We start from the raw sequence: 25773 nt of genomic DNA on the forward strand, positions 1-25773 counted from the left end.
ACGAGGGTTTGTGGCGTGACAGTCATCAGTGATTTTGAGGTGATGGCTTTGTTGGCTTTTGGGAATGACAGTTTGTTGGGTCAGTTGGTGGGGAATTAAAGAATCTGGTGAATGGGAGTGTATGCGGGTCAGGGAGGGATGGAGGCTTCTGAGGTAGTCAGTTCTTTTTTAGATTCCTTGCTGCATTTTGTTGTCAAGTCCTAATAGTGTGTGTGCTTCTAGATTTTTTCCTCAGTCTCCCCAGAGATTTGCTAATTTTATTAGCCTTTCCAAACTACCAACTTTTGGCTTTGTTGATCCTCTCTGATGTACCTTTGTTTTCTCTTTCCCTAATTCCTACTATCTGTGCTATTTTCTCTTTTATCTAACTTCTTAAATTGGTTGTTAATTCATTAATGTTCAGCCTTTCTTTGTTAAAAGGCATTTGAAAACATGAATTTCCCTTTAAGAGTCTCTTTAGTTGCGTTCCACAAAATGTTATATACACCATCTTATTATTGAGCTTTGTGTTTAATTTTTCTTTTTTATTTATTCTTTACATTACTATAATGTTTTGGGAGGGCTGACATTTTAATTAAATTTTTTATCCAGGGGTATGGTATGTCTGTGTGACTATTTTATATTTGTCAATTTTTTTTTACTTTTTTAATTTATAGGTGCAGCTCCTTAAAGAATTTATTTTACATATTTTATATTTTTCTTGTTATCATTACTAACGGATTTTTTTTCTGTTTTCATTTGGTCATTGTTATTATACAGGGAAAAAACTATCTGCTCTTGTAATTTTATCTTGTATCCAGCCCCTTATCAAATTACCCTATGAGTTCTGGTAGAGTCTGGGGTAGGTTTTCTATGTATAAAATCATATCACTGGCAAAGAAAGCTACATTTTCATTTCTTTTTTTTTTAACTTTATTTTAAATTTTATTTATTTATTTATTTATTTATTTATTTATTTATTTATTTATTTATTTATTTTTGGCTGTGTTGGGTCTTCGTTTCTGTGCGAGGGCTTTCTCCAGTTGCGGCAAGAGGGGGCCACTCTTCATCGCGGTGCACGGGCCTTTCACTGTCGCGGCCTCTCTTGTTGTGGGGCACAGGCTCCAGACGTGCAGGCTCAGTAGCTGTGGCTCACGGGCCTAGCTGCTCTGCGGCATGTGGGATCTTCCCAGACCAGGGCACGAACCCATGTCCCCTGCATTGGCAGGCAGATTCTCAACCACTGCGCCACCAGGGAAGCCCCATTTTCATTTCTTTGCAATATTTATTCTGATTATTTCATCTTCTATTGTGTAAGCTAGAGCCAGAAAAAACAATTTTGAGTTGTATCAGACATCCCTATCTTTTTACTAATTTTAATGGCAGTTGCTTCATCATTTTATTTTTTAGCATAGTATTTCAGGGATATGTTTTGTAAATGATTTTTGTGATATTTAAGTGATTTACTTCTTCCCTAATTTTAGTTTGAGTTTTTATTAGTAATGACTGCTGAATTGTGTCAAATGCTTTTTTGGTGTAAGTTAAAAGCAGCATGTTTCCTCCCCCCACCCCAGTTTGTTGATTTAATAAATATTATTAATGTTGAATCATCTTCTGGAAAGAAGAGGCTCAGAGCTTCTCTGCAGAAGAATTTAAGAGGGATTTTTCACCCTAAAATGGTGAAATAATTAAAGTGGACAGAAGAGACCCCTTTCATTAAGATTACCAGGTTTCCAGGTTTTTTGCCTCCACAGTCACTCACCAGGACCCCATGGACAAGTCCTTCCCCTGCCTACCCCATGGGGCTTCAGCACCATTCACTGCCTCACTTCCACCTTCTCCCCAAACCCAGATCTGCCGTGAACCTGGAATTGAGGGATGAGCTGGTTGGGTAAAGTGTGAAGCACCGCCTGTGGAGCCACCCAAGAGTAACGGACTCTGAGTTCATTAATTTGACTCCAAATATCATGATTGTTTCCACAATCTACCCTCACTAATACTCAGAGTGGGAGTTGCTGAACTTTGTGGGGTGAATGTGGAATGACAGTGATGACATGGATACTATCCTTTTAGGATTTGTTGGTGTCTCTGTGGAGCTGTTGAACTTTCTGCATATTGGAGGCTGCAGGATCTTCCATTTATTCTGACTGCAGCCCACATACAAAGGCCTCTCCAGCTTTGGAAGGTGGGCTGGTACTCGGAGTCAACATGCCAGCTAATGGGAAATCACCCCAGAGGTTTCCTGCCCTGGTTCCAGGACAACCTGGCAGATCATTTGAGGTAAGTAAGAAGAGCCTACTTTTTCCCATTTTTTTATTTTTAAAAAATTTTTTAGACAAAAATTTTTATTTTTTAGACAAATTTTGATTTTGAGATAATTGTAGATTCAAATGCAATGTACTGATGTACTGTTTACCCAGTTTCCCCCATCATAGCATCTTGCAAAACCTTGGTATTGATACAGTATCACAACCAGGATATTGACATACAGAACATTTCCATCACCACAAGGATCCTTCATGTTGCCCTTTTATAACTGCAATAATTTCCCTCCTGCCCTTCCCCCTCCTAACCCCTGGCAACTACTAACCTGTTCTCCATTTCTATAAATTTGTCATTTCAAGGATGCTATATAAATGAAACAATACAGTATGTAACCTTTGGGGACTGGCTTTTTTGACTCAGCATAATTCTCTGGAGATTCATCCAGATTGTTGCATATATCAATAGTTTGCTCCTTTTTATTGCTGAATAGCATTCCATGGTATGGATTTACCACAGTTTGCTTAACCAGTCACTAGTTGAAGGACATCTTGGTTGTTTCCAGTTTTTGGCTGTTATGAATAAGGATGCTGTGATTGTGTAAGATTTTTGTATCGAAGGAATGCACGTGAGTGCAATTGCTGGATTGTATGCTAAGAGCATTAAAACAATTAAGTGACCTAATTTTTAGTAGTTCTAGATTTACAGAATAATTGAGATGGTAGTATTAGTGTGGTACATTTGTTACAATTAACCAATATTGATACATTATTATTAATTATAGTCAACAGTTTACAGTAAGGTTCACTCTTTGTGTTACACATTCTATGTGTTTTGACAAATACATAATGACATATATCCACCATTACAGTTCATACAGAACAGTTTCATCTGTGCTTTAGCTATTCATTCATCTTTCCTCTCCCCCTGCCTGAAACTCTGGCAACCACACTTTTTTACTGTCTCTATAGCTTTGCCGTTTCTAAAATGTCATATAGTTGGAATCATACAGTCTGTGGCCTTTTCAGATTGGCTTCTTTCACTCAGCAATTTGCATTCAAGTTTCCTCCATGTCTTTTCATGGCTTGATAGCTCATTTATTTTTATCACTGAATAATATTCCATTGTATGGATGTACCACAGTTTGCTTATCCATTCACCTATTGAAGGACACCTTGGTTGTTTCCAGTGTGGGGTGATTATGAATAAAGCTGCTATAAACATGTATGTACAGGTTATGCTGTAGACATAAGTTTTCCATTCATTTGGGTAAATGACTAGGAGTGCAACTGTGGGTCATATGGTAAGACTTTGTAAGAAACTACCAAACTGTCTTCCACAGTTTTTCATCATTTTCATTCTCACCAGCAATGAATGAACATTCTTGTTGCTTCACATCTTTGCCAGGATTTGGTACTGTCAGTTTTTTGAATTTTAACCATTCTAATAAGTGTGTAGTGGTATCTTATTGTTGTTTTAATTTGAAATTCCATAATGAAAAATGATGTTGGACATGGTTTTACATGCTTATTTCCCATCCGTATATTTTCTTTGGTCAAGTGTCTATTCAGATCTTTTGCCCATTTTGTAATGGGGTTGTTTGTTTTCTTATTGTTGATTTTTAAGAGTTCTTTGTATATTTTATTTTATTTTATTATTTTAAAAATTTTTTAAAAATATTTATTAGGGGCTTCCCTGATGGCGCAGTGGTTAGGAATCCGCCTGCCAATGCAGGGGACACAGGTTCGTGCCCCAGTCTGGGAAGATCCCACATGCCGCGGAGCGGCTAGGCCCGTGAGCCACAACTACTGAGCCTGCACATCTGGAGCCTGTGCTCCACAATGGGAGAGGCCACGACAGTGAGAGGCCCGCGCACCGTGATGAAGAGTGGCCCCCGCTCGCCGCAACTGGAGAAAGCCCTTGCACAGAAACGAAGACCCAACACAGCCAAAAAAAAGAAATTTTTAAAAAAATTTATTTATTTATTTATTTATTTATTGGCTGTGTTGGGTGGGTCTTAGTTGCAGCAGGCAGGATCTTTTGTTGCAGTGCATGGGTTCTCCGTTGGGGCGCACGGGCTTCCCTCTAGTTGTGGTGTGTGGGCTCCAGAGTGCATGGGCTCTGTAGTTGTGGCACACTGGCTCCAGAGTGCGTGGGCTCAGTAGTTGCAGCACGTGGGCTTAGTTGCTCTGCAGCATGTGGGATCTTAGTTCCCTGACCAGGGATCAAACTGGTGTGCCCTGAATTGCAAGACAGATTCTTAACCACTGGACCACGAGGGAAGTCCCTCTTTGTATATTTTTAAATACAAGTCATTTTATCAGATATGTGTTGTGCAAGTATTTTCTCCTATTCTGGGCTTGTCTCTTTATTCTCTTAACAGTGTCTTTCACAGAGCAGAATTTTAAAATTTCAATAAAGTCCAACTTGTCAGTTTTCTTTCATGTAACGTACTTTTGGTGTTATATTTTAAAACACTGCCAAACCCAAAGTCACTTAGATTTTCTCCTGTTATTTGCAGAAGTTTTCTTTCTTTTTTTTTTGTCCACGCCGTGCAGCGTGTGGGATTTCAGTTCCCTGACCAAGGATTGAACCTGGGCCATAGTAGTGAAAGTCTGGAATCCTAACCACTAGGCCACCAGGGAACTCCCTATATGCAGAAGTTTTATATTTTTGCATTTTGCCTATAAGTCTAAGATCCATTTAGAGTTAATTTTTGTGAAAGTTGTCAGGACTGTGTCTAGATATTTTCTTTTTGCATATGGATATCAAATTGTTTCAACACCATTTATTGAAAAGGCTGTCCTTTCTCCATTGAATCGCTTTTGTTCCTTTGTCAAAGATCAGTTGTCTATATTTGTGTGGGTCTATTTTCTGGCTCTCTATTTGTTGCATTGATAAATTTGTCTATTTTTACCAATACCATACTTTTATTTATTTATTTATTTTTAAATTGAGGTATAATTGACTTACAATATTATATTAGTTTCAGATATACAACATAGTGATTCGATATTTGTATGTATTGTTAAATGATCACCATGGTAAGTCTAGTTGACATCCATCACCATACATAGTTACAGAATTTTTTTTCTTGTGATGAGAACTTTTAAGATTTACTTTCTTAGCAGCTTTCAGATATGCAATATAATATTATTAACTATAGTCACCATGCCTGTACATTACATCTCCATGACTTATTTACTTTTTAACTGGAAGTTTGTACCTTTTGACTCCCTTCACCCATTTTACCCTCTCCTCTTGCCTCTGGCAACCGCCAATCTGTTCTCTATATCTATGAGTTTGTTTTTTTTGTTTGTTTTGTTTTGTTTTAGATTCCACATATAAGTGAGATCATACACTATTTGTCTTTCTCTGTCTGATTTATTTCACTTAGCATAATGCCCTCAAGGTCCATCCAAGTTGTTGTAAACAGCAGGATGTCTTTCTTACTCATGGCTGAATAATATTCCATTGTGTATGTGTGTATATCTATATCTCTATCTATCTCACATTTTCTTTATCCGTTCATCCATTGGATGGACACTTAGGTTGCTTCCATATCTTGCCTATTGTAAATAATGCTGCAATGAACATGGGAGTGCACATATCTTTTCAAGTTAGTATTTTCATTTTCTTCAGATAAATACTCAGAAGTGGAATTACTGGATCATATGGTAGTTCTATTTTTAATTTTTTGAGGAACTTCCATACTGTTTTCCATAATGGCTGCACCAATTTGCATTCTTACCAACAGTGCACAAGGGTTCTCTTTTCTCTATGTCCTCACCAACAATTGTTACTTGTCATCCTTTTGATAATAGGCATTCTAACAGGTGTGAGGTGATAGCTCACTGTGGTTTTGATTCGCATTTCACTGATGATTAGTGATGTTGAGCATCTTTTCATGTACCTGTTGGCCATTGCTATGTCTTCTTTGGAGAAATGTCTATTCAGATCCTCTGTCCATTTTTAAATTGGATTGTTTTTTGCTATTGAGCTGTATGAGTTCTTTATATATTTTGGATATTAACACCTTGTCAGGTATACAATTTGCAAATATTTTCTCCCATTCAGTAGGTTGCCTTTTCATTTTGTTGATGGTTTCCTTTGCTGTGCAGAAGCATTTTAGTTTGATGTAGTCCCACTTGTTTATTTTTGCTTTTATTGCCTTTGCTTTTGGAGTCAGATCCAAAATAATCATTGCTAAGACTGATGTCAAGGAACTTACTGCCCATGCTTTCTATGAGTTTTATGGTTTCAGGTCTTACATTCAACTCTTTAATTCATTTTGAGTTAATTTTTTATATGGTGTAAGATAGTAATCCAGTTTCATTTTTTGCATGTGGCTGTCCAGTTTTCCCAACACTATTTTTTGGAGATATTGTCCTTTTCCCATTGTATATTCTTGGATCCTTTGTCATAAATTAATTGACCATATATGCATGGGTTTATTTCTGGGCTCTTTATTCTGTTCTGTTGTTGTTTGTGTCTGTTTTTATGCCAATACCATACTGGGGTTTTTTTCACTAAATTTATTTATTTATTTTTATTTTTATCTTTTTAATTGAAGTATAGTTGATTTAAAATGTTGTATTAGTTTCAGTGTACAGCACAGTGATTCAGTTATATATATATATATAATTTTTTAGATTCTTTTCCCTTATAGATTATTACAAAATATTGAGTATAGTTCCCTGTGCTATACAGTAGGTCCTTGTTGGTTGGTTATCTATTTTTTTTTAATTGATTTCTTTTTTTTTTAGAGCTCCTGATTTATTTATTTATTTATTTATTTATTTATTTATTTATTTATTTGGCTGTCTTGGGTCTTTGTTTCTATGCGAGGGCTTTCTCTAGTTGTGGCAAGCGGGGGCCACTCTTCATCGCGGTGCACGGGCCTTTCACTGTCGCGGCCTCTCTTGTTGCAGGGCACAGGCTCCAGACGTGCAGGCTCAGTAGTTGTGGCTCACGGGCCTAGTTGCTCCACGGCATGTGGGATCCTCCCAGACCAGGGCTCAAACCCGTGTCCCCTGCATTGGCAGGCAGACTCTCAACCACTGCGCCACCAGGGAAGCCCCGGTTATCTATTTTATATAGATAGTAGTGTGTATATGTTAATCCCAAACTCCTAATTTATCCCTTCTCCCTTTCCCCTTTGGTAAAGGGGGGGTAACCATAAGTAACCATAAGGTAACCATAAGTTTGTTTTATGTGTCTGTGAGTCTGTTTCTGTTTTGTAAATAAGTTCATTTGTACCTGTCTTTTTTTGTTTTTTGGCTGTGCCACCAGGCTTGCGGGATCTCAGTTCTCCCACCAGGGATTGAACCCAGGCCACAGCAGTGAAAGTGCTGAATCCTAACCACTAGGCCACCAGGGAACTCCCTGTATCTTTTTTTAGATTCCACATATAAGTGATATCATAAGATATTTGTCTTCGTCTGGCTTACTTCACTTAGTATGATAATCTCCAGGTCCATCTATGTTGCTGCAAATGGCATTATCTGATTCTTTTTTATGGATGAGTAATATTCCATTGTATATATATACCACATCTTCTTTATCCATTCTTCTGTCGATGGACATTTAGGTTGCTTCCATGTCTTGGCTATTGTAAATAGTGCTGCAGTGAACATTGGGGTGCATGTAACTTTTTGAGTTATAGTTTTCTCCCATACTGTTTTGATTACTGTAGCTTTGTAATATATAGTTGACCTTTGAACAACACAGGTTGGAACTGTGTGGATCCACTTATATGTGGATTATTTTCAATAGTAAATACTACAGTACTACACGATCTACAGTTGGTTGAATCTGTGGATACAGAGAAACTGGGGATAAGGAGGAACCAAGTATATGGTGGGCCAACTATAAGTTATACATGGACTTTCAACTGCTCAGAGGGTCAATGCCCCTAATCCTGCATTGTTCAAGGGTTTTAAATCAGATAATGTAATGCCTCCAGCTTTGTTCTTCTTTCTCAAGATTGCTGGTGTGTTGCAGTATTTAACTTACTGCAAGAAGTGAACTTACTGCAAATAAATAAACAGCAATTTAACTTACTGCAACTTTTAGTTTTGTTATGGTTATACTTAAGTGTTTCATACTTCTGAGTAATTATCAATGGTTTCATATTTTTTATTTTGGAGTCCACGTTTTCATTGCTAACATATAGAAAAACACTTGGTTTTTGTGTGTTTTTCTATGCTTTCTATGACCTTTTCATCTGGAAATAGAGACAGTTTAATTTCTTCCTTTTTATTCTGTATGCCTTTCATTTCCATTTCTTGCCTTATTGTAATGGTTAGAACTTCCAGCACTATGTTGAATAAGAGTCGTGCGAATAGACATCCTTGCCTTGCTCTTGTTCTTCAGTCTTTTATCATGAAGTATAATGTTAGCTGTAGTTTTGTTTTAGATGCTGTTTATCAAATTGAGGGTGTTACTCTGTATTTCTATTTCTATTCTGGTTTTTGCAGGAATGAGTGTTGGATTTCTTCAAGTGCTTTTTCTATATTGATTGATACAATCATGTGATTTTTAAAATCCTGTTAACATGGTGGAGTATATGGATTGATTTTTGAATATTGAACCTGTCTTGCATCCCTGGAATAAACCCTAATTGGTCATGGTATATAATTCCTTTAATATATTAATGAATTATAGTTGCTAATATTTTGTCAAGAAATTTTGCCTCTATATTCATGAGTGATATTGGTGTGTAGTTTTCTTTTTTATACTATATTCATCCAGTTTTGTAATCAGGGAATGTGTTAGTTTCATGTGGTTGCTGCAACAAAATACCACAAGCTTGGTGGCTTAAAACAGCAGAAATTTATTCTCTCATAGTTCTAAAGGCCAGAAATCCAAAATAAGCATCACTGGGCGAAAATCAAGGTGTTGACAGGGCTTTACTCCCTGCAGAGGCTCTGGGGGAGAATCTGTTTCTTGCCTCTTCCAGCTTTGGGGGGCTGCAGCTATTCCTTGGATTGTTACTTCATCTCTTCATTCTTCATGGCCAGCATCTTCAAATATCTCTCTACTGTCTTCACATCACTGCCTCTGTGTGCGTCAAATCTTCTTTTGCCTCCCTCTTGTAAGGATACATGTGATCACATTTAGAACCCACCTGGATAATACAAGATACTCTCCTTATCGGAAGATCCTTAATCACATCTGCAAAGACCTTTTTATTTTTGCCATGTAAGGTGATATTCATAGATTCCAAGGATTAGGATGTGGATATCTTTTGGGGGCCCCTTTTCACCTATCCTAGGAAAATACTAGCCTCATAGAATGAGTTTGAAAGAATTACCTCCTCTTCTGTTTCCTGTAAGAGATTATGTAATTGTGTTAATTCTTCGTTAAAAGTTTGGTAAAATTCTCCAGGGAAACCATCTGGCCAGAGATATCTTTTTTTGGGTGAGTTTTATTTTTTATTTTTAAAAACTTTTATTGGAGTATAGTTGATTTAAAATGTTGTGTTAGTTTCTGCTGTACAGCAAAGTGAATCAGTTATACATATACATATATCCATTCTTTTTAGATTCTTTTATGAGTTTTAAATTATGGATAAATTTTCCTTAATAGTACAGGGCTACTTAAATTATCTATTTCATATTGGATGACTTGTGGTCGTTTGTGGTTTTTGAAGAATTGGTTCATTTCATCTAAGTTATAAGTGTAGAATTGTTCATAGTAATTTCTCTTTTGATGTCCGCTGGGTCTGTAGTGATATTCTTTGTTTCATTCCTGATATTGGTAATTTGTGTCCTCTCTCTTTTTTTTGGTCAGTCTTACTAAAAGTTTATCAATTTTATTGATATTTTCAAAGAACCAGCTCTTTGTTTCATTGATTTTTATCTATTGTTTTTCTGTTCAGCTTCATTAATTTCTGTTCTTTTCTATTATTTTCTTCCCTCTCTGTGCTCTGGGTTTATTTTGGTCTTTTTTTCTTTATTTTTAAATTGAAATATAATTGGCATATAACATTATGTAAGTTTAAAGTGACAATGTGTTGCGAGTTCCCTGGTGGCCTAGTGGTTAGGATTCCAGGCTTTCACTGCTGCAGCCTGGGTTCAATCCCTGATGGGGGAGCTGAGATCCCGCAAGCTGTCCTGTGCAGCCAAAAAAAACAAGTGACAATGTGTTGACTTGATACATTTATATATTGCAATATGATTATCCCTGTAGCATTAGCAAACACCTCAATCACATCACATAATTATCATTTCTTTTTTGTGGCAGTAACAGTTAAGATCTAGTCTCTTAGCAACTTTGTATAATACAGTATTGTTGACTATAATCACTATTCTGTGCATTAGCTCTCTTGGACTTATTTATCTACTATTTCCAAGTTTGTACTCTTAACTTATCCTCAATATGGTCTTTTTTTCTAGGTTTTTGGTGTGGGACCTTAAATCTTTGATTTGAGACTTTCCTCTTTCAAATGTATGCATTTAGTGCTGTATATTTTCCTCTCAGCAATGCTTTAGATGTGTTCCACAAATTGTAAATATGTATTTTTTTCATTTTCATTCAGTTCATTGTATTTTTTGGATTTCCTTTGAGACTTCCTCTTTGAACCATGGATTATTTAGAAGTGTGTTGTTTCATTTCTAAGTGTATGGAAATTTTCTTGTTATCTTTCTGTTATTGATTTCTAGTTTGATTCCCGTGTAATCAGAAAAAATAACTTGTATAATTTCAATTCTTCTAAAATTGTTGGGGTTTGTTTTACGGCCCAAGATATGCTATATGTTCCATGGACACTTGAAAGGGATGTGTGTTCTGCTGTTGTTGGATGGTGTGTTCTGTAAGTGTCAGTTAGATCCTGTTGGGTCATTGTGTTGTTGAGAATGCTCATTTTCTGTTTAGCTGTTCTGTAAATTGTTGAGAGAAGGGGTGTTGAAGTTTCCAACTATAATTTGTCTACTTCTCCTTTCAGTTTTATCAGCTTTTGCTTCTGTATTTGCTGCATACACATTTAGAATTGCTTTGTTTTTCTTGATGGATTGACTTTTTTATCATTATATATCTCTCTCTGTGTCTGGTAAATTTTTTTTCTAAATTCTAATTTATCTGATATTAATATAGCTACTCATGCGTCTAGCTTTATTGAGGTATAGTGGACAATACTTCTGCTTTCTTTTAATTAATGTTTGCATGATATATCTTTTTCCATACTTTTTCCTTCAACCTGCCTATATCGCTATATTTGAAGTGACTTTCTTTTAGATACCATACAGTTGAGTCATGTTTTTAATCCTTTCTATGAGTCTCTGTCTTTTACTTGGTGTAGTTAGACCATTCACATTTAATGAAATTAATGATATGTTAGGCCTACATTTACTATTTTTCTTTTCTGTTTGTTCTCTCTGCTTTGTTTTCTGTTTTATTTTTCCCTGTCTTCCTATCAGTTTCTTGAGCATATTTTAGAATTCCATTTTGATTTACATATAGTGTTTTTGAGTGTATTTCTTTGTATAGCTCATTTAATGGTTGCTCTAGATATTACATTATATACACATAACTTATCATTGTCTATTGCTATCATCATTTTGCCAGTTTGAGTGAAATGTAGAAACCTTGCCTCCCTTTAATCCCCTTTGCAGTCTCCTGTTTATCATTGTCTTAAATATCTTTTCTACGTACATTTAGAACCAGATCAAACAGTGTTAAAATTTTTTCCTTTAATTGTCAAACGTAATTTAAAAACTCCAGAGGGGAAGGAAAGTCTATTGCACTTACCCACATTTTCATTTACTGTATTCTTTCTTACTTTGTGGTGTTCCAAGATTCTATATTTTATCTTTCATTTTCTGTTTAGGGAATTTCCTTTAGCCATTCTTTTAAGGTAAGTCTGCTGGTGACAAATTCTATTAGTTTTCCTTCATCTGAGAATGTCTTTATTTCTCCTTCATTCCTGAAGGATATTTCATTAGGTATAGGATTCTGTGTTGACAGTTCTTTTCTTTCAGCACTTGAAAAATGTTATGCTACCTCCTATGGCATCTGTGGTTTCTGATGTGAAATCTGCTGTCATTCACATTGTTTTGTAAGGTGTTGTTTCTCTCTCATGGCTTTCAGTGCATATATTTTATTTTATTTTTATTTTTTTAAGATTGATTTATTATTTATTTAATTAATTAATTTATTTTTGACTGTGTCGGGTCTCAGTTGCAGCACGTGGGATCTTCTTTGAGGCAAGTGGGATCTTTTGTTGCGGGGCGCAGGCTCTTCGTTGTGGTGCGTGGGCTTTCTCTAGCTGTGGCGTGTGGGTTTTCTCTTCTCTAGTTGTGGCACACAGGCTCCAGGGTGCGTGGGTTCTGTAGTTGTGGTGCACTGGTTCCAGAACACATGGGCCCTGTAGTTTGTGGCATGCAGGCTCTAGCTGAGATGCACGAGCTCAGTAGTTGTGGCACGTGGGCTTAGTTGCCCCACGGCATGTGGGATCTTAGTTCCCTGACCAGGGATCGAACCCACGTTCCCTGCATTGCAAGGTGGATTCTTTACCACTGGACCACCAGGGAAGTCCCTCAGTACATATATTTTAATCTTTAGTTTTCAGAAGTTTAAGGATGTGTCTTGGTGTGGCTTTCTTTTGTTTTATCCTATTTGTGGTTTGCTCTGTTTCTTGAATCTGTAAATTTATGTCTTTCACCAAATTGGGACATTTTCAGCCATTATTTCTTCGTGTACTTTTTAAGCCCCATCCTCTTTCTCCTTTCCTTTTTGTGTTCTGAGAACATGAATGTTGGTTCTTTTGCTATAGTCCCACAGGTCCCTGAGGCAGTATTTTTCCAGTTAATTTTGTCCGGGTAATTTCTATTCTTCTGTGTTCCATTTCACTGAGTCTTTCCTCTGTCCCCTCTGTTCTGTTGTTGAGGCCATCCACTGAGGTTTTTTTGTGGTTTTTTTTTGGTTTGTTTTTAATTTATTTTTTGGCTGTGTTGGGTCTTCGTTGCTGTGCGTGGGCTTTCTCTAGTTGTGGTAAGCGGGGGCTACTCTTCGTTGCTGTGCGAGGGCTTCTCATTGCAATGGCTTCTCTTGCTGCAGAGCACAGGTTCTAGGCACACAGGCTTCAGTAGTTGTGGCATGCAGGCCTCAGTAGTTGTGGCTCGTGGGCTCTAGAGCACAGGCTCAGTAGTTGTGGTGCATGGGCTTAGGTGCTCCGTGGCATGTGGGATCTTCCCAGACCAGGGCTCGAACCCACATCCCCTGCGTTGGCAGGCGGATTCTTAACCATTGCGCCACCAGGGAAGCCCCCACCCATTGAGTTTTTAATTTTAGTTATTGTGTTTGTTAGGTCTAAAATTTCAATTTGGGTCTTTTTTTTAAAAAAATTAATTAATTAATTTTTTTATGGCTGTATTGGGTCTTCGCTTCTGTGCGAGGGCTTTCTCTAGTTGCGGCAAGTGGGGCCACTCTTCATCGCGGTGCACGGGCCTCTCACTATCGCGGCCTCTCTTGTTGCGGAGCACAGGCTCCAGACGTGCAGGCTCAGTAGTTGTGGCTCACGGGCCTAGTTGCTCCGCGGCATGTGGGATCTTCCCAGACCAGGGCTCGAACCCACATCCCCTGCATTGGCAGGCAGACTCTCAACCACTGCGCCACCAGGGAAGCCCGTTTGGGTCTTTTTTATATCTTCTATTTTTTTCCTGAGACATGCTCACTGAAGCGTTTTTGTGATGACTGATTCAAAATCTTTGCTGGATAATTATCTCTGTTATGTCAGTCTTGATACCTATTGATTTTTTTTTCATTCAGTTTGAGATTTTTCTGGTTCTTGATATGAGTTATTGTCAATTGAAACCTAGGCATTTTTGGTATTATGCTATGAGAATCTTGTTCTTATTTAAACCTGTTTTCGCTGGCTTCCTCTGACTTCACTCCAGCTGGGGAAGAGAGGGTGTCACCTCATTAGTGCCAAGTGGCACTATATATATATACACCACATCTTCTTTATCCATTCATCTGTTGATGGATACAGGATGCTTCTGTGTCTTGACTATTGTAAATAGTGCTGCTATGGACATTAGGGTGCGTGTATTTTTTTGAATTAGAACTTTGTTTTGTATATGGTGTTCAGAGTTTTTAGTCATACTTAGCAGGAGGAATGGGGAAAAGTATATTTACTCTATTTTCCCAGAAGCAGAAATCAGCCTACTTCTTAAGAGAGAAAAAAAATACAGAGCTCATTTCCAGTTCAGATTAAAATTACAGAACTTTTACTTCTTTGCTATTATACTTACATATCTTTTTTTGGTGGAGGTGTTATAATGACATTAACACAATTACTTTCTTGGTTTATCCTATAATATAAAAAATAATGGCAAATGAAGTAAAACTAATAAGAATGGTTACCTTTTCTAAAAAAAAGAAACATTGGGAGTGTTAGATAAATATTTTTCCACATCCAGAAACAATTTTCTACATAATTTTAGTGGTTACATAGCACTCCATCCTTTGAGCACTTGCAATGGTGGTAAGTTTTCATTATAATTGACAATTTGATGGTGAAACTCCTTGATTTGTTTCTTTACGTACATCCATGATTATTTGTTAAAGATATTTTTTGGGAAATTGAATTTTTGTGTCACAGGAGAGGGTTCACTAAATTGTAAGGAATTCAGTGGATGACAGTGAAAAATCTTCCTCTTCACACTAAATGGTAATACTGTTTGGAGGCTGATGATTCTGGGCAATGCATGGCAACTTTTTCCTGATCAGTGCTCTACCCCTCTCCAGCTCTTCCTTCCCAGATCTTCCAAAAAAGTTAGAGATGGCCACATCTCCAGCCAGTTTTTATTTGTTCATTTATTTACTTATTAATTTTGTTTTCCTGTGGTTTTTAAGGAGCTTCTAAGTATAAATAGACAAATATTAGGATAAAAGGAAGGGAAATAAAAAGAAGAAAATATCAAAACAAGTTTTAGAATGTAGGCATGTTGGTCAACAATCCTACACAATTAGAAACTTCGAAGTCTAGATTTATCTCTGATATTCTGGGACGACATAACAGAGTTAGAAGTCCAATCAAACACATGAATTTCAATGCCCCCACAGAGAAATCGATAATTCCTCTATAGTAAAGATTTCCTGATACTTGAGAGTTAAGAAATCTTTTGATGGATCTTCATATGGATGATGGAAACAGTATCTTCAATCACAACTTTGTCATAAATGCTATTACAGGACTCCTATGGCTTTTTCTCTTTTTGAAAATATTTTTTTCATTCAGTGTTTAAGTAAGATTAAAACCTATAAGATTCTGCTTACAGTTAATGAGTGATAAGAGAAAGGGTGAACATAAATTATCCTCTGATTGGGTAATTAAAATGCATCTGACCCAAAGTCAAGTTACTCAGTGATATACCAGTTACTTTGTGTGGGCTTAAGAGTTTTTGACCAAAATACTTCTAAACAAAACATGCCATCTGAGAGCATAGGGATACTGGGTACATAAAATACTACATAAGAAAGTTGATGGAAGGTAGTTGTGTCAGACCTTTAGATTCTTTTTTTTAAAATTGAAGTATAGTTGATTTACAATGTTGCGTTAGTTTCTGCTGCACAGCAAAGTGATTCAGTTATACATACATACATACATACATATATATATATATATATATATATATGCTTTTTCATTATAGGTTACTACAAGATATTGAATATAGTTCCCTTTGCTATACAGTAGGACCTTATTTATCTATTTTATATATAAGACCTTTAGATTCTTTAGGCTTCTAACAGTTGGTTGCCATATGCAGGGACTTTGCAACCAGTTCGTCGTTATTTTCTCTCTTGACTTTTCTGAGTTACAGTTTTAACCCACACCCACTAAGCAGGATTAAAGAGACACTTTAAAATAAAGATTAGTTGGAAAACATAAAGCAATCTTACATCCCAGTAGAATTTTAGTTGAATTAAATTGTAAGAGAAGTGCAATGATTATTGCACATATTGTTCTAGTCTCACTACATCTGTTGAATAGAATTTGCATTCCAAGTGTTTTCATCTTCACCATCATTGAGTCCTTAATCTGTCTCTCTTCCTTTTTGAAGTCTTCCCCATGCTTTTCTGATACTCCTTTCTGGCTGGTTCTCTTTTTTTCTGAGTTGCTAGATGGTGCACAATTTGAGGGTTCTGATGATGTTGTTATCAAAGAAGTCTGTGCAGGAGGAGCATTACCAAATAAGAAATTGCTAATCAATGTCCAGATGACGTGGCATGGATAAAGTACCATCCCCAACAGTGTCCAAATGTCTCCCCTGGAAGAGTGCACCATGGATGTAGTTGGTCTTTCTGCCTGTGCAGTAAACTGCAATGCTTTTTCTCAAGGAGCATCCAGAGGGAACTCATTTATAAAGGAAGAACCATCAAGAAGACAGAATTGAATTATTGCAACAATGTTTCTTTCTCTAGCATAAGATTCCCTCTTGAATTCCACTTTTGCCTGTTGTCAGCAACGTTCCATTCATGATGCCCAAAGACATCAAGAGAGCTACCGCTTTTTGCAATTCAGACATAGCTTACTTTTTTTCAGGCCCTTATAGAAATATGGCCTTCTTTTTGGGTCATTTTATAGAGAGGAGCTAGCAATATTTGCAGATGTGGACCATGCATCCTGCAAAATCCACGTAACCCGATCATGGGCTGTGTTTCTTCTTAGTACCAAAAGTAGGCAACAACAGTTCATTTTTTGTTGCCTGTGGAATGTCACGTGTGGCTCCTGCCAAGGGTATTCCTAAGAATTTCACCATTTGAGTGGGCCCTTAGATTTTTGTTGGATTTATCAACTAGCTTCTGTTGATCATATGTGTCACTATTGCATTTAAGTCAGTCCTAGCTCGATCTTCAGTTTCCAATATTATGATATCATCAATGTAGTATATTATTATACTTGGGACCTGCATTAAGTCTAAATCCCTTCTAACCAAATTATGACAGTTGAAGTATGACAGCTGGTGAATTCAAATAACATTTTGGCAGTACAGTAAATGTAAATTAGGATCCTTCCCACATGAAAGCAAACTGTAGTTGACTCTTCCTATATTGAGATAGGGAAAAAAGCATTTGCAGGATCAGTCACTGAGAACCAGTCTCCTTTAGCTTCCTGTATTTTTCCACTGTTGAAACCATATCAGGAAGTACTGATGCTGTTAGGTGATACTAATTTATTTAAGCCTTGATGATCTGCTGTTAGTCTCCCTGAGCCATCCGCCTTTTTCATGGGCCACTCAGGGCTATTCTAAGAGAATTTGTTGGACCAGCACTCCAGCTTCTAACATGTCATTAATTAAAATGGTAACTTTTTGTGTCCAACACATTTTCTACACTGCTTCAAAATAACAACTTGTATGAGCTTGGGCAATTATAAAGGTTCTCATTTATCATGTGCAATTAATACTGGCCAAGGGATGAACTTATATTCCTCTTGTTTTACAATACTACGTAGGAGAAGTATTCCCCAGTCAGACATAAATATCCATCTCAGGAATACATTTAGATGAAGGAGATGCACTTCACATAAAGTCTATTCAAATATTCCCATTTTCATGCAGATTTTCACCTTATTTCCATCAACTGTTGCATCCCTATATCCTTTTAATCTAACTGTGGCCCCTGTTAGGACTTGACCAACGGATTTTGGAATCACAGTGCATTATTCTTACATGTCAAAGAGTCCCAGGAAACTTTCTTCTCTGCCCTCTGGCCATTTACCCACATATGTGCATATGGCCTTTGGGTACTCAGCTGGGTGTTGAGCCTGGCTGGAGACTAAGATAAACCTTGAGTCCATACTGCTAGTAAATGTATGAACAAGGGAGAAAGGAAAGCTCTTCCTTAAGGTCTAATGGCAACTAGTAATGTGGAAAGAACGATGGAGTTAGAAAAATAACCTTTTGCAACCATTCTAGTTAGTAATAATTAAGCCAAGCAAGAATCATTGATGGATGCCAAAGCTATTGGATGAAAGTTTAATGAGGAACAACACATTTACATAGTTTCAAGGTATGTTCCTACACATTGCTCATTAATTACATAGGGAAAATTGGTAACTTTACAATGGAGAAACCTGACGGACACTACCTTAACTAAATGATCAGAAACATAAAAATTTTAATTTGAAGAGTCCTCATAATCTCATCTTCTGGAGATAACCAGTCTTAACAGTTCAGTAAATATCCCTCAGGAATTCTGAAGTTTTTCTGGATATGACTGTCTGATTGATTGTTCCAGAGACATTTGTTGAGAAGAGTATCCTTTCCCCACTGAATATTCTTTTTTTTTTTAACATCTTTATTGGAGTGTAATTGCTTTACAATGTGTTAGTTTCTGCTATATAACAAAGTGAATCAGCAATACGTATACATATATCCCCATATCTCCTCCCTCTTGCGTCTCCCTCCCACCCTCCCTATCCCACCCCTCGAGGTGGTCACAAAGCACCGAGCTGATCTCTCTGTGCTATGCAGCTGCTTCCCACTAGCTATCTATTTTACATTTGGTAGTGTATATATGTCCATGCCACTCTCTCACTTTGTCCCAGCTTACCCTTTCCCCTCCCCATGTCCTCAAGTCCATTCTCTGGTAGGTCTGCATCTTTATTCCCGTCTTGCCCCTAGGTTCTTCATGACCTTTTTTTTTTTTTTTTTTTAGATTCCATATATATGTGTTAGCATAAAGTATTTGTTTTTCTCTTTCTGACTTACTTCATTCTGTATGACAGACTCTAGGTCGATCCTCCTCACTACAAATAACTCAATTTCGTTTCTTTTTATGGCTGAGTAATATTCCATTGTATATATGTGCCACATCTTCTTTATCCATTCATCTGTCCATGGACACTTAGGTTGCTTCCATGTCCTGGCTACTGTAAATAGTGCTGCAATGAACATTGTGGTACATGACTGTTTTTGAATTATGGTTTTCTCAGGGTATATGCCCAGTAGTGGGATTGCTGGGTCGTATGGTAGTCCTATTTTTAGTTTTTTAAGGAACCTCCATACTGTTCTTCATAGCGGCTGTATCAATTTACATTCCCACCAACAGTGCAAGAGGGTTCCCTTTTCTCCACACCCTCTCCAGCATTTATTGTTTGTAGATCTTTTGATGATGGCCATTCTGACTGGTGTGAGGTGATACCTCATTGTAGTTTTGATTTGCATTTCTCTAATGATTAGTGATGCTGAGCATCCTTTCATGTGTCTGTTAGGCCATCTGTGTGTCTTCTTTGGAGAAATGTCTATTTAGGTCTTCTGCCCATTTTTGGATTGGGTTGTTTGTTTTTTTGATATTGAGCTGTATGAGCTGTTTGTATATTTTGGAGATTAATCCTTTGTCAGTTGCTTCATTTGCAAATATTTTCTCCCATTCTGAGGGTTGTCTTTTCGTCTTGTTTATGGTTTCCTTTGCTGTGCAAAAGCTTTAAAGTTTCATTAGGTCCCATTTGTTTATTTTTGTTTTTATTTCCATTTCTCTAGGAGGTCCCTACTGAATATTCTTGACACCTTTGTCAGACATCAATTGATCATATATGTGTGAATCTATTTCTAAACTCTAGTTTGTCTCATGGATATCTTTTTTTTTTAATTTATTTATTTATTTTGGCTGCACCAGCTCTTAGTTGCGGAACGCAGGATCTTCGTTCCGGCATGTGGGATCTTTGTTCCGGCATGCAGGATCTTTTTTTTTTTTTTTAGTTGTGGCATGTGGACTTAGTTGCAGCATGCATGTGGGATCTAGTTCCCCGACCAGGGATTGAACCTGGGCCCCCTGCATTGGGAGCGTGGAGTCTTACCCACTGGACCACCAGGGAAGTCCCTCTCATGTATATCTTTACAAAAATACTACACTGTTTTGAAAACTGTAGCTTTATAAGTCTTGAAATGAGGTAATGTCAGTCCTCTAACTTTTTTCTTCTTGTTCAAAATTGCTCTGACTAGTCTAAGTCTTGTGGTTTTATTTCTATATTAATTTTAGAATCAGCTTGTCCATTTTTAGTTCTTAAATTTCTTTATTGATTGTGATCAGTGTTGCTTGTAATATTTCAATTTTAAGGAACTTACTGAGATTGTTTTCTTTGTGCCCTAGTATATGATCAAGTTTTGTGAATGTTCCATGTACACCTGAGAAAAAGTATATTCTGTATGATCTGGGTATAGTGTTTCTTTCTTTTGTTCTTTCCTTCTCTCTCTCTTCCTTCCTCCCTCCCTCCCTCCCTCCCTTTTTCTCTCTCTTTAAAAGTCTCCCATTAGAGAAAGCTTCTATTTCTTCTTGTATCTCTGTAGTTTTCAGCTTATGTAGGCTTTTGCTGTGTTACTTTGTGCATAGATATTTACAAATATCTTTATTGTTATATCTTCATTGTGAACAGGGCTTGTAACATTACGAAGTATCCTACTTTATCTTGTATAATTGCTTTTGGAATTCTACTCTGTCTGGTATCAGGATTTCAATCCCTGCTTTTATATTGTTTTCATTTGTTAAATCTTTGTCCATCTTTTTAACTTTAGCCTTTTTGAAAGACCATTTTAAGCATGTCTCTTGTATACAGCATTGTGTTGGGTTCTGCTTTACAAGGCAATGTGAAAACCTTTTTCTTTTTTTTTTAAATTTAATTAATTAATTAATTAATTTATTTTTTGGCTGTGTTGGGTCTTCGTTTCTGTGCGAGGGCTTTCTCTAGTTGCGGCAAGCAGGGGCCACTCTTCATCGCGGTGTGTGGGCCTCTCACTGTCGTGGCCTCTCTTGTTGCGGAGCACAGGCTCCAGATGCGCAGGCTCAGTAATTGTGGCTCACGGGCCTAGTTGCTCTGCAGCATGTGAGATCTTCCCAGACCAGGGCTCGAACCCGTGTCCCCTGCATTGGCAGGCAGATTCTCAACCACTGAGCCACGAGCGAAGCCCGAAAACCTTTTTGTTTTAATAGATGAAGTAAGCCCATTCACATTTATTTGTATTACAGTTTGGTAATATAAATAATACAAATATGTTCTCAGTTCTCTCATTTTATCTTATGATGTAAATACTGTGTGTATTTGTTATATTTACTGTGTTTCTTTTTCTATTGAGTGTTTCCTCTAAACTTTTTTTTGGTAGTTAGGAAGACTTGTATTTTTATGCTGGTGGTTACCTTTGTGTTAATCCTTTTTATAGTACTCTTAGTCAACCCTTTTATCTTTCTTTTTATTTACATATTTATTTATAAAATTGTATATATTTAAGGTGTACAGCATGATGATTTGATATACATATACATAGTGAAATGATTCCTACAGTTAAGCTAATTAACATATCATCTCCTTACATAGTTACCATTTTTTGTGTGTGATGAGTGCACCTGAAATTTACTCTCTTAGAATATTTCCATTGTTCAATACAGTGTTAAGTATAGTCATCATGCTTGTATATTAGATCTCTAGACTTTATTCATCCTACATAAATGTAATTTTATAATCTTTGACCAACATCTCTCCTCATTTCCCCCATACACTTGGTAACCACCATTCTACTCTTTGCTTCTGAGTTTGACTTTTTAATTTTTTTTTTAGATTCCACATATTAGTGAGATCATACAATATTTGTCTTTCTGTCTGACTTATTTCACTTAGCATAATGTCCTCCAGGTTCATCCATGTTGTTGCAAATGGCAGGATTTCCTTCTTTCTCATGGCTGAATACTACTCCACTCTATATATACCAGATCTTTTTTATCCATTCATCCACTGATGGACACTTAGGTTATTTCCATATATTGGCTATTGCAAATAATGTTACAATGAACATGGGAGTGCAGATACCTATTCGGGGTAGTGATTTCATTTCCTTTGGATATATACCCAGAAGCAGGACCACTGGATCATACAGTAGTTCTAGTTTTAATTACTTGAGAAATCTTCACATTGTTTTCCATAATGGCTTCACCAATTTACCTTTTTTAAATTAATCTTTTACCATCTAATTTGTCTCTCATCTGTTACCTATACAGCAGTAAATGATCTTATTCAGTTTCCCCCTTTTTCTTTCTCTTCTCCTCCCATATTTTAGTTGTATTTTTCTACTTTGTCAGGACATTTAATGTTTATCCATTATCCTTCAACCCATGACCCCAGCCTTATTTTAGTCTTAGCTTTACCGTTAAATATATGAAATGCTTACTGTCAGTCCTTTTGCCAGAATTTTCCCATTCATTGTTTTTGGTTGAAGCTCATTGTTTAGTATAGTGCTATCCAGTAACACTTCCTTCAGTGTTGGGAACGTTCTGTATCTGTGCTGTCCAGTACTGTCCAGTACTGTAACCAGCCACATGTGGCTACTGAGCACTGGAAATGTGCCTAGTGTGACTGAGGAACTGAATTTTTAATTTTATTCCATTTTAATTCATCAAAATTTAAACTCAGATAGCCACATGTGGTTAGTGGCTACCATATTAAACAGTGCAGCTCTAGCAAATTCCTTAGGAAGGGCACACATATTCTGGCCTATTCAAAACTTTTTCTGATGGCCTTGATACTTGAAGGGTATCTTGGCTGGATATAATTTCCTTTATTTGTACTTTCTTTCCTTAAGTTTCTTGAATGTGCTGTTCTACTATTGCCTTGCTTTCTACATTGTTTTTAAGAAATTGATGCCGATCTAATTCTTTTGCCTGGAGGCCCTGAGGAATATTTTTCTTTGCCTTTAAATTCTAATAGTTTTAATTAGGATATATCTCAGAGTTGATTGTTCCAAGTCAATTTTCCTTGGTATCCAGTGGGCCCTTTGATTGTGTTGAGGTTTGTTTTATGATCCAGTATATGGTCTAGCTTGGTGAATATTCCATGTGTACTTGAAGAAACAGTTAATCTCAGTTTTTGAGTGAAATGTTCTACAATTCATTGGATGATTGGTGGTGTTCAGTTTTTCTGTATCCTTGTTGATTTTCACTCATCACTAAAAGAGGTGATGAAAGTTGGCAGCCGTATTTGTGGATTGTCCCATTTCTTCTTTCAGTTTTGCTTCATGTATTTTGAAGCTATATTGTTAGGGCAATCTCCCCCACACCCCTGTTCCCAGGGCTTCCCCATCTTGGTCCTCTAGCTGGACAGTTGGGGCTTTCATCTCCATCCTGGCACTCACTTTCTGCAACTAGGTTTACCCTTGGGGCCAAGTGGTGAGAGGTTAGAAAAAAGGCAATGGGGATCCTTCCCATACTCTTCAGACCACTATTCCTCTGGCCAAAGAAGAGGATTCCTCTCCCTTAGAGTTTGAGGGGCCTGCTGCTGCAAGGTTGCATCTTTGGCACTGGGATTTACTTTGGGGCAGGACTGCATGAGAAAGAAAAGAAGCTTTTTCTCATTTTCTCTGTCCCACAAGATCCCCTCCCACCCCCTTTCAGTCTTCATGTCATATTGGTGTACCTGCTGACTCTGTATTTGATGCCTCTCTCAAGCTCTGTGTTCTCCTAGCCACCCAGTTTATTCTGGTGGCTTCAGCTAGTGCTGAAATGCTACTGTCTCTCAATCCTTCATCTATCCTAGCCTCTTCTCACAGATCCAGCATCATATATGCATCTTCCAGCTGGATGTCTCTATCAGTATGTGACATAAACACTCCAGCTCAGGTCCAAGATCTATCTCAATTTCCCCTTCTGCCAACCCACTGTCTTTCCTGTTTTGCTACTCTCAATATTGTGGCACCAGCCTCAACCCAGCTGTTCATGCTTTTATCCTGGGAGTAATATTCTCTCCTTTTCTCCTACTTGACAGTACTTCTGTATAACTTGTAAATCTAACTATATTGTGTGAAGGTCAGAAAATATTCTGATCATATAAAGAGTCAAGTATTTTGGAGATTGATGATCTACAGAAAAAAAAAAAGGTGAAAATCCCTCCACTGTCTGCCCCTGAATATCTCTCTAGCCCTTTATCTCATCACAGCCCAAAGCACTGTTTTCCTGTCATACTGTGCTATTTGTAGTTCTGTAAATCACCATGTGTGTTTCATGTCTTCCTGCCTTGTCTCATACTACTGCCCCATATTCGTGAGGGAGATTATATTCTTGTTTAAGGATTCAAAGCTCTACCTCCCCAGTAACACAAGGTGGAATCTTATTCCATCCCTTGTGAAAGCCCATTGCACCCTGTACACATGTCCAGCATAGCTCCTGTAACATCTCATCGCAGGTGTGTGTTCACATACAGTCATACCTCCGAAATATTGGAGGTTTGGTTCCAGACCACTGCAATAAAGAAAATATCTCAATAAAGCGAGACACATGAATTTTTTGGTTTCCCGGTGCATATAAAAGTTACATTGGCATTATACTGTAGTCTATTAAGTGTGTAATAACATTATGTTTAAAAAAACCAATGTACATACCTTAATTAAAAAATACTTTATTGCTTAAAAACGCTAACCATCATCTGACAATACAGGGTTGCCACAAACCTTCAATTTGTAAAAAACGTGATATCTGTGAAGCACAATAAAGTGAAGCGCAGTAAAACACCGCATGCCTGTGCAAGTCTCCTTATTGGGGTACAAGCTCCTTGAGAGCAGGCACTCTATCTTTGTTTCCCCAGCAATTGGGACAGGTCCAGGCACAGAGTGTTAACTCAGTAGTCAGTGGTCTTTTCTCCATGAATTGAAAAATTAATACACTAGCAGGACTGTTCTGTGTTTTCTTCCCCCAAAGTATAGTATCAAGCAAGACAGGGTCAGGTTTCCAGTGCCAGCTAAAAATTGTCACTTGCTATCTGCCTCTACAAGGATGAAGTCACTAGCCACTGCAGTCGCTGACCTTCAACATACCCTGAAAGGAGTTCAGGGTGGAGATCAGGAATGAGGTACTCTGTGCTCTGGGAAAAACTGGCAGAGCAGGCCTTCAGATAGTTAGATATTTTCAGGAGAACATTTTCCGAACTCAATTTCTTGCATCTTCTCATATCTAGCAAAGCACTAAAACCATTAATGGAGACATCTGCTCCTTCTGACTAGCAGCAACCTTCTACCAAGATGTGTGCTTAATTGCATGTACCTCCTTCACCAAAATCACATATATACTGACCTCCCCCCTTGCCTCTTCGGAGCAGTTCCTCAGAGCTATCTGAGAGGCTGTCTCCTGAGCTATAGTCTTCATTTTGCCCCAAATAAAACTTAACCCACAACTCTCACGTTGTGCTTTTTTTTTTTTTCAGTTGACACCAGTGTAGCTTTTTCTAGTCAACTGTCAAAAGTGCTCTATTGAAAGAATTAGTTCCCACACATCTTTTCCATGTGTCCCATTCTGATCATTGCAGATTGTTGTTACAGGGATCTGTGTCATTTGAAGACGTGGCTGTGGATTTTACCCGACAGGAGTGGTACAGACTGGACCCTACCCAGAGGACCATGCACAAGGATGTGATGCTGGAGAACTACAGCAACCTGGCATCAGTGGGTGAGGATTATTGTCCATGTAACACCTGGTAGCGTGTGTTTCCTTTCTTGGTTGCTGTAACCTGGGCAGCCTTTGTAGAGTTCAGTAATACTTTAGTTCTAGATT

General features: G+C 37.5%; 1 protein-coding gene across 5 annotated transcripts in view; it reads left to right on the top strand.

Moving 5' to 3' along the window:
- The window catches only part of ZNF157 (zinc finger protein 157), a 51790-nt gene that overhangs the window by 9014 nt on the left and 17003 nt on the right, over positions 1-25773 (top strand). For 2 of the 5 annotated variants that reach the window (XM_082446600.1, XM_082446601.1), the window contains exon 1: positions 8428-25668. Coding sequence is in view for 3 of the 5 variants with exons in the window: in XM_082446597.1 (XP_082302723.1) it covers positions 2198-2259; positions 25529-25668 (202 nt within the window). In the remaining 2 variants the exon portion in view is untranslated. Of the gene's footprint in view, positions 1-45; positions 2260-8427; positions 25669-25773 lie in introns of those variants that run through there. The other 3 variants (XM_082446599.1, XM_082446597.1, XM_082446598.1) reach the window with 3 other exon arrangements.

This window comes from Balaenoptera physalus, assembly GCF_965194825.1.
Source record: "Balaenoptera physalus genome assembly, chromosome: X".
In the NCBI taxonomy this organism is placed as follows: Eukaryota; Metazoa; Chordata; class Mammalia; order Artiodactyla; family Balaenopteridae; genus Balaenoptera; species Balaenoptera physalus.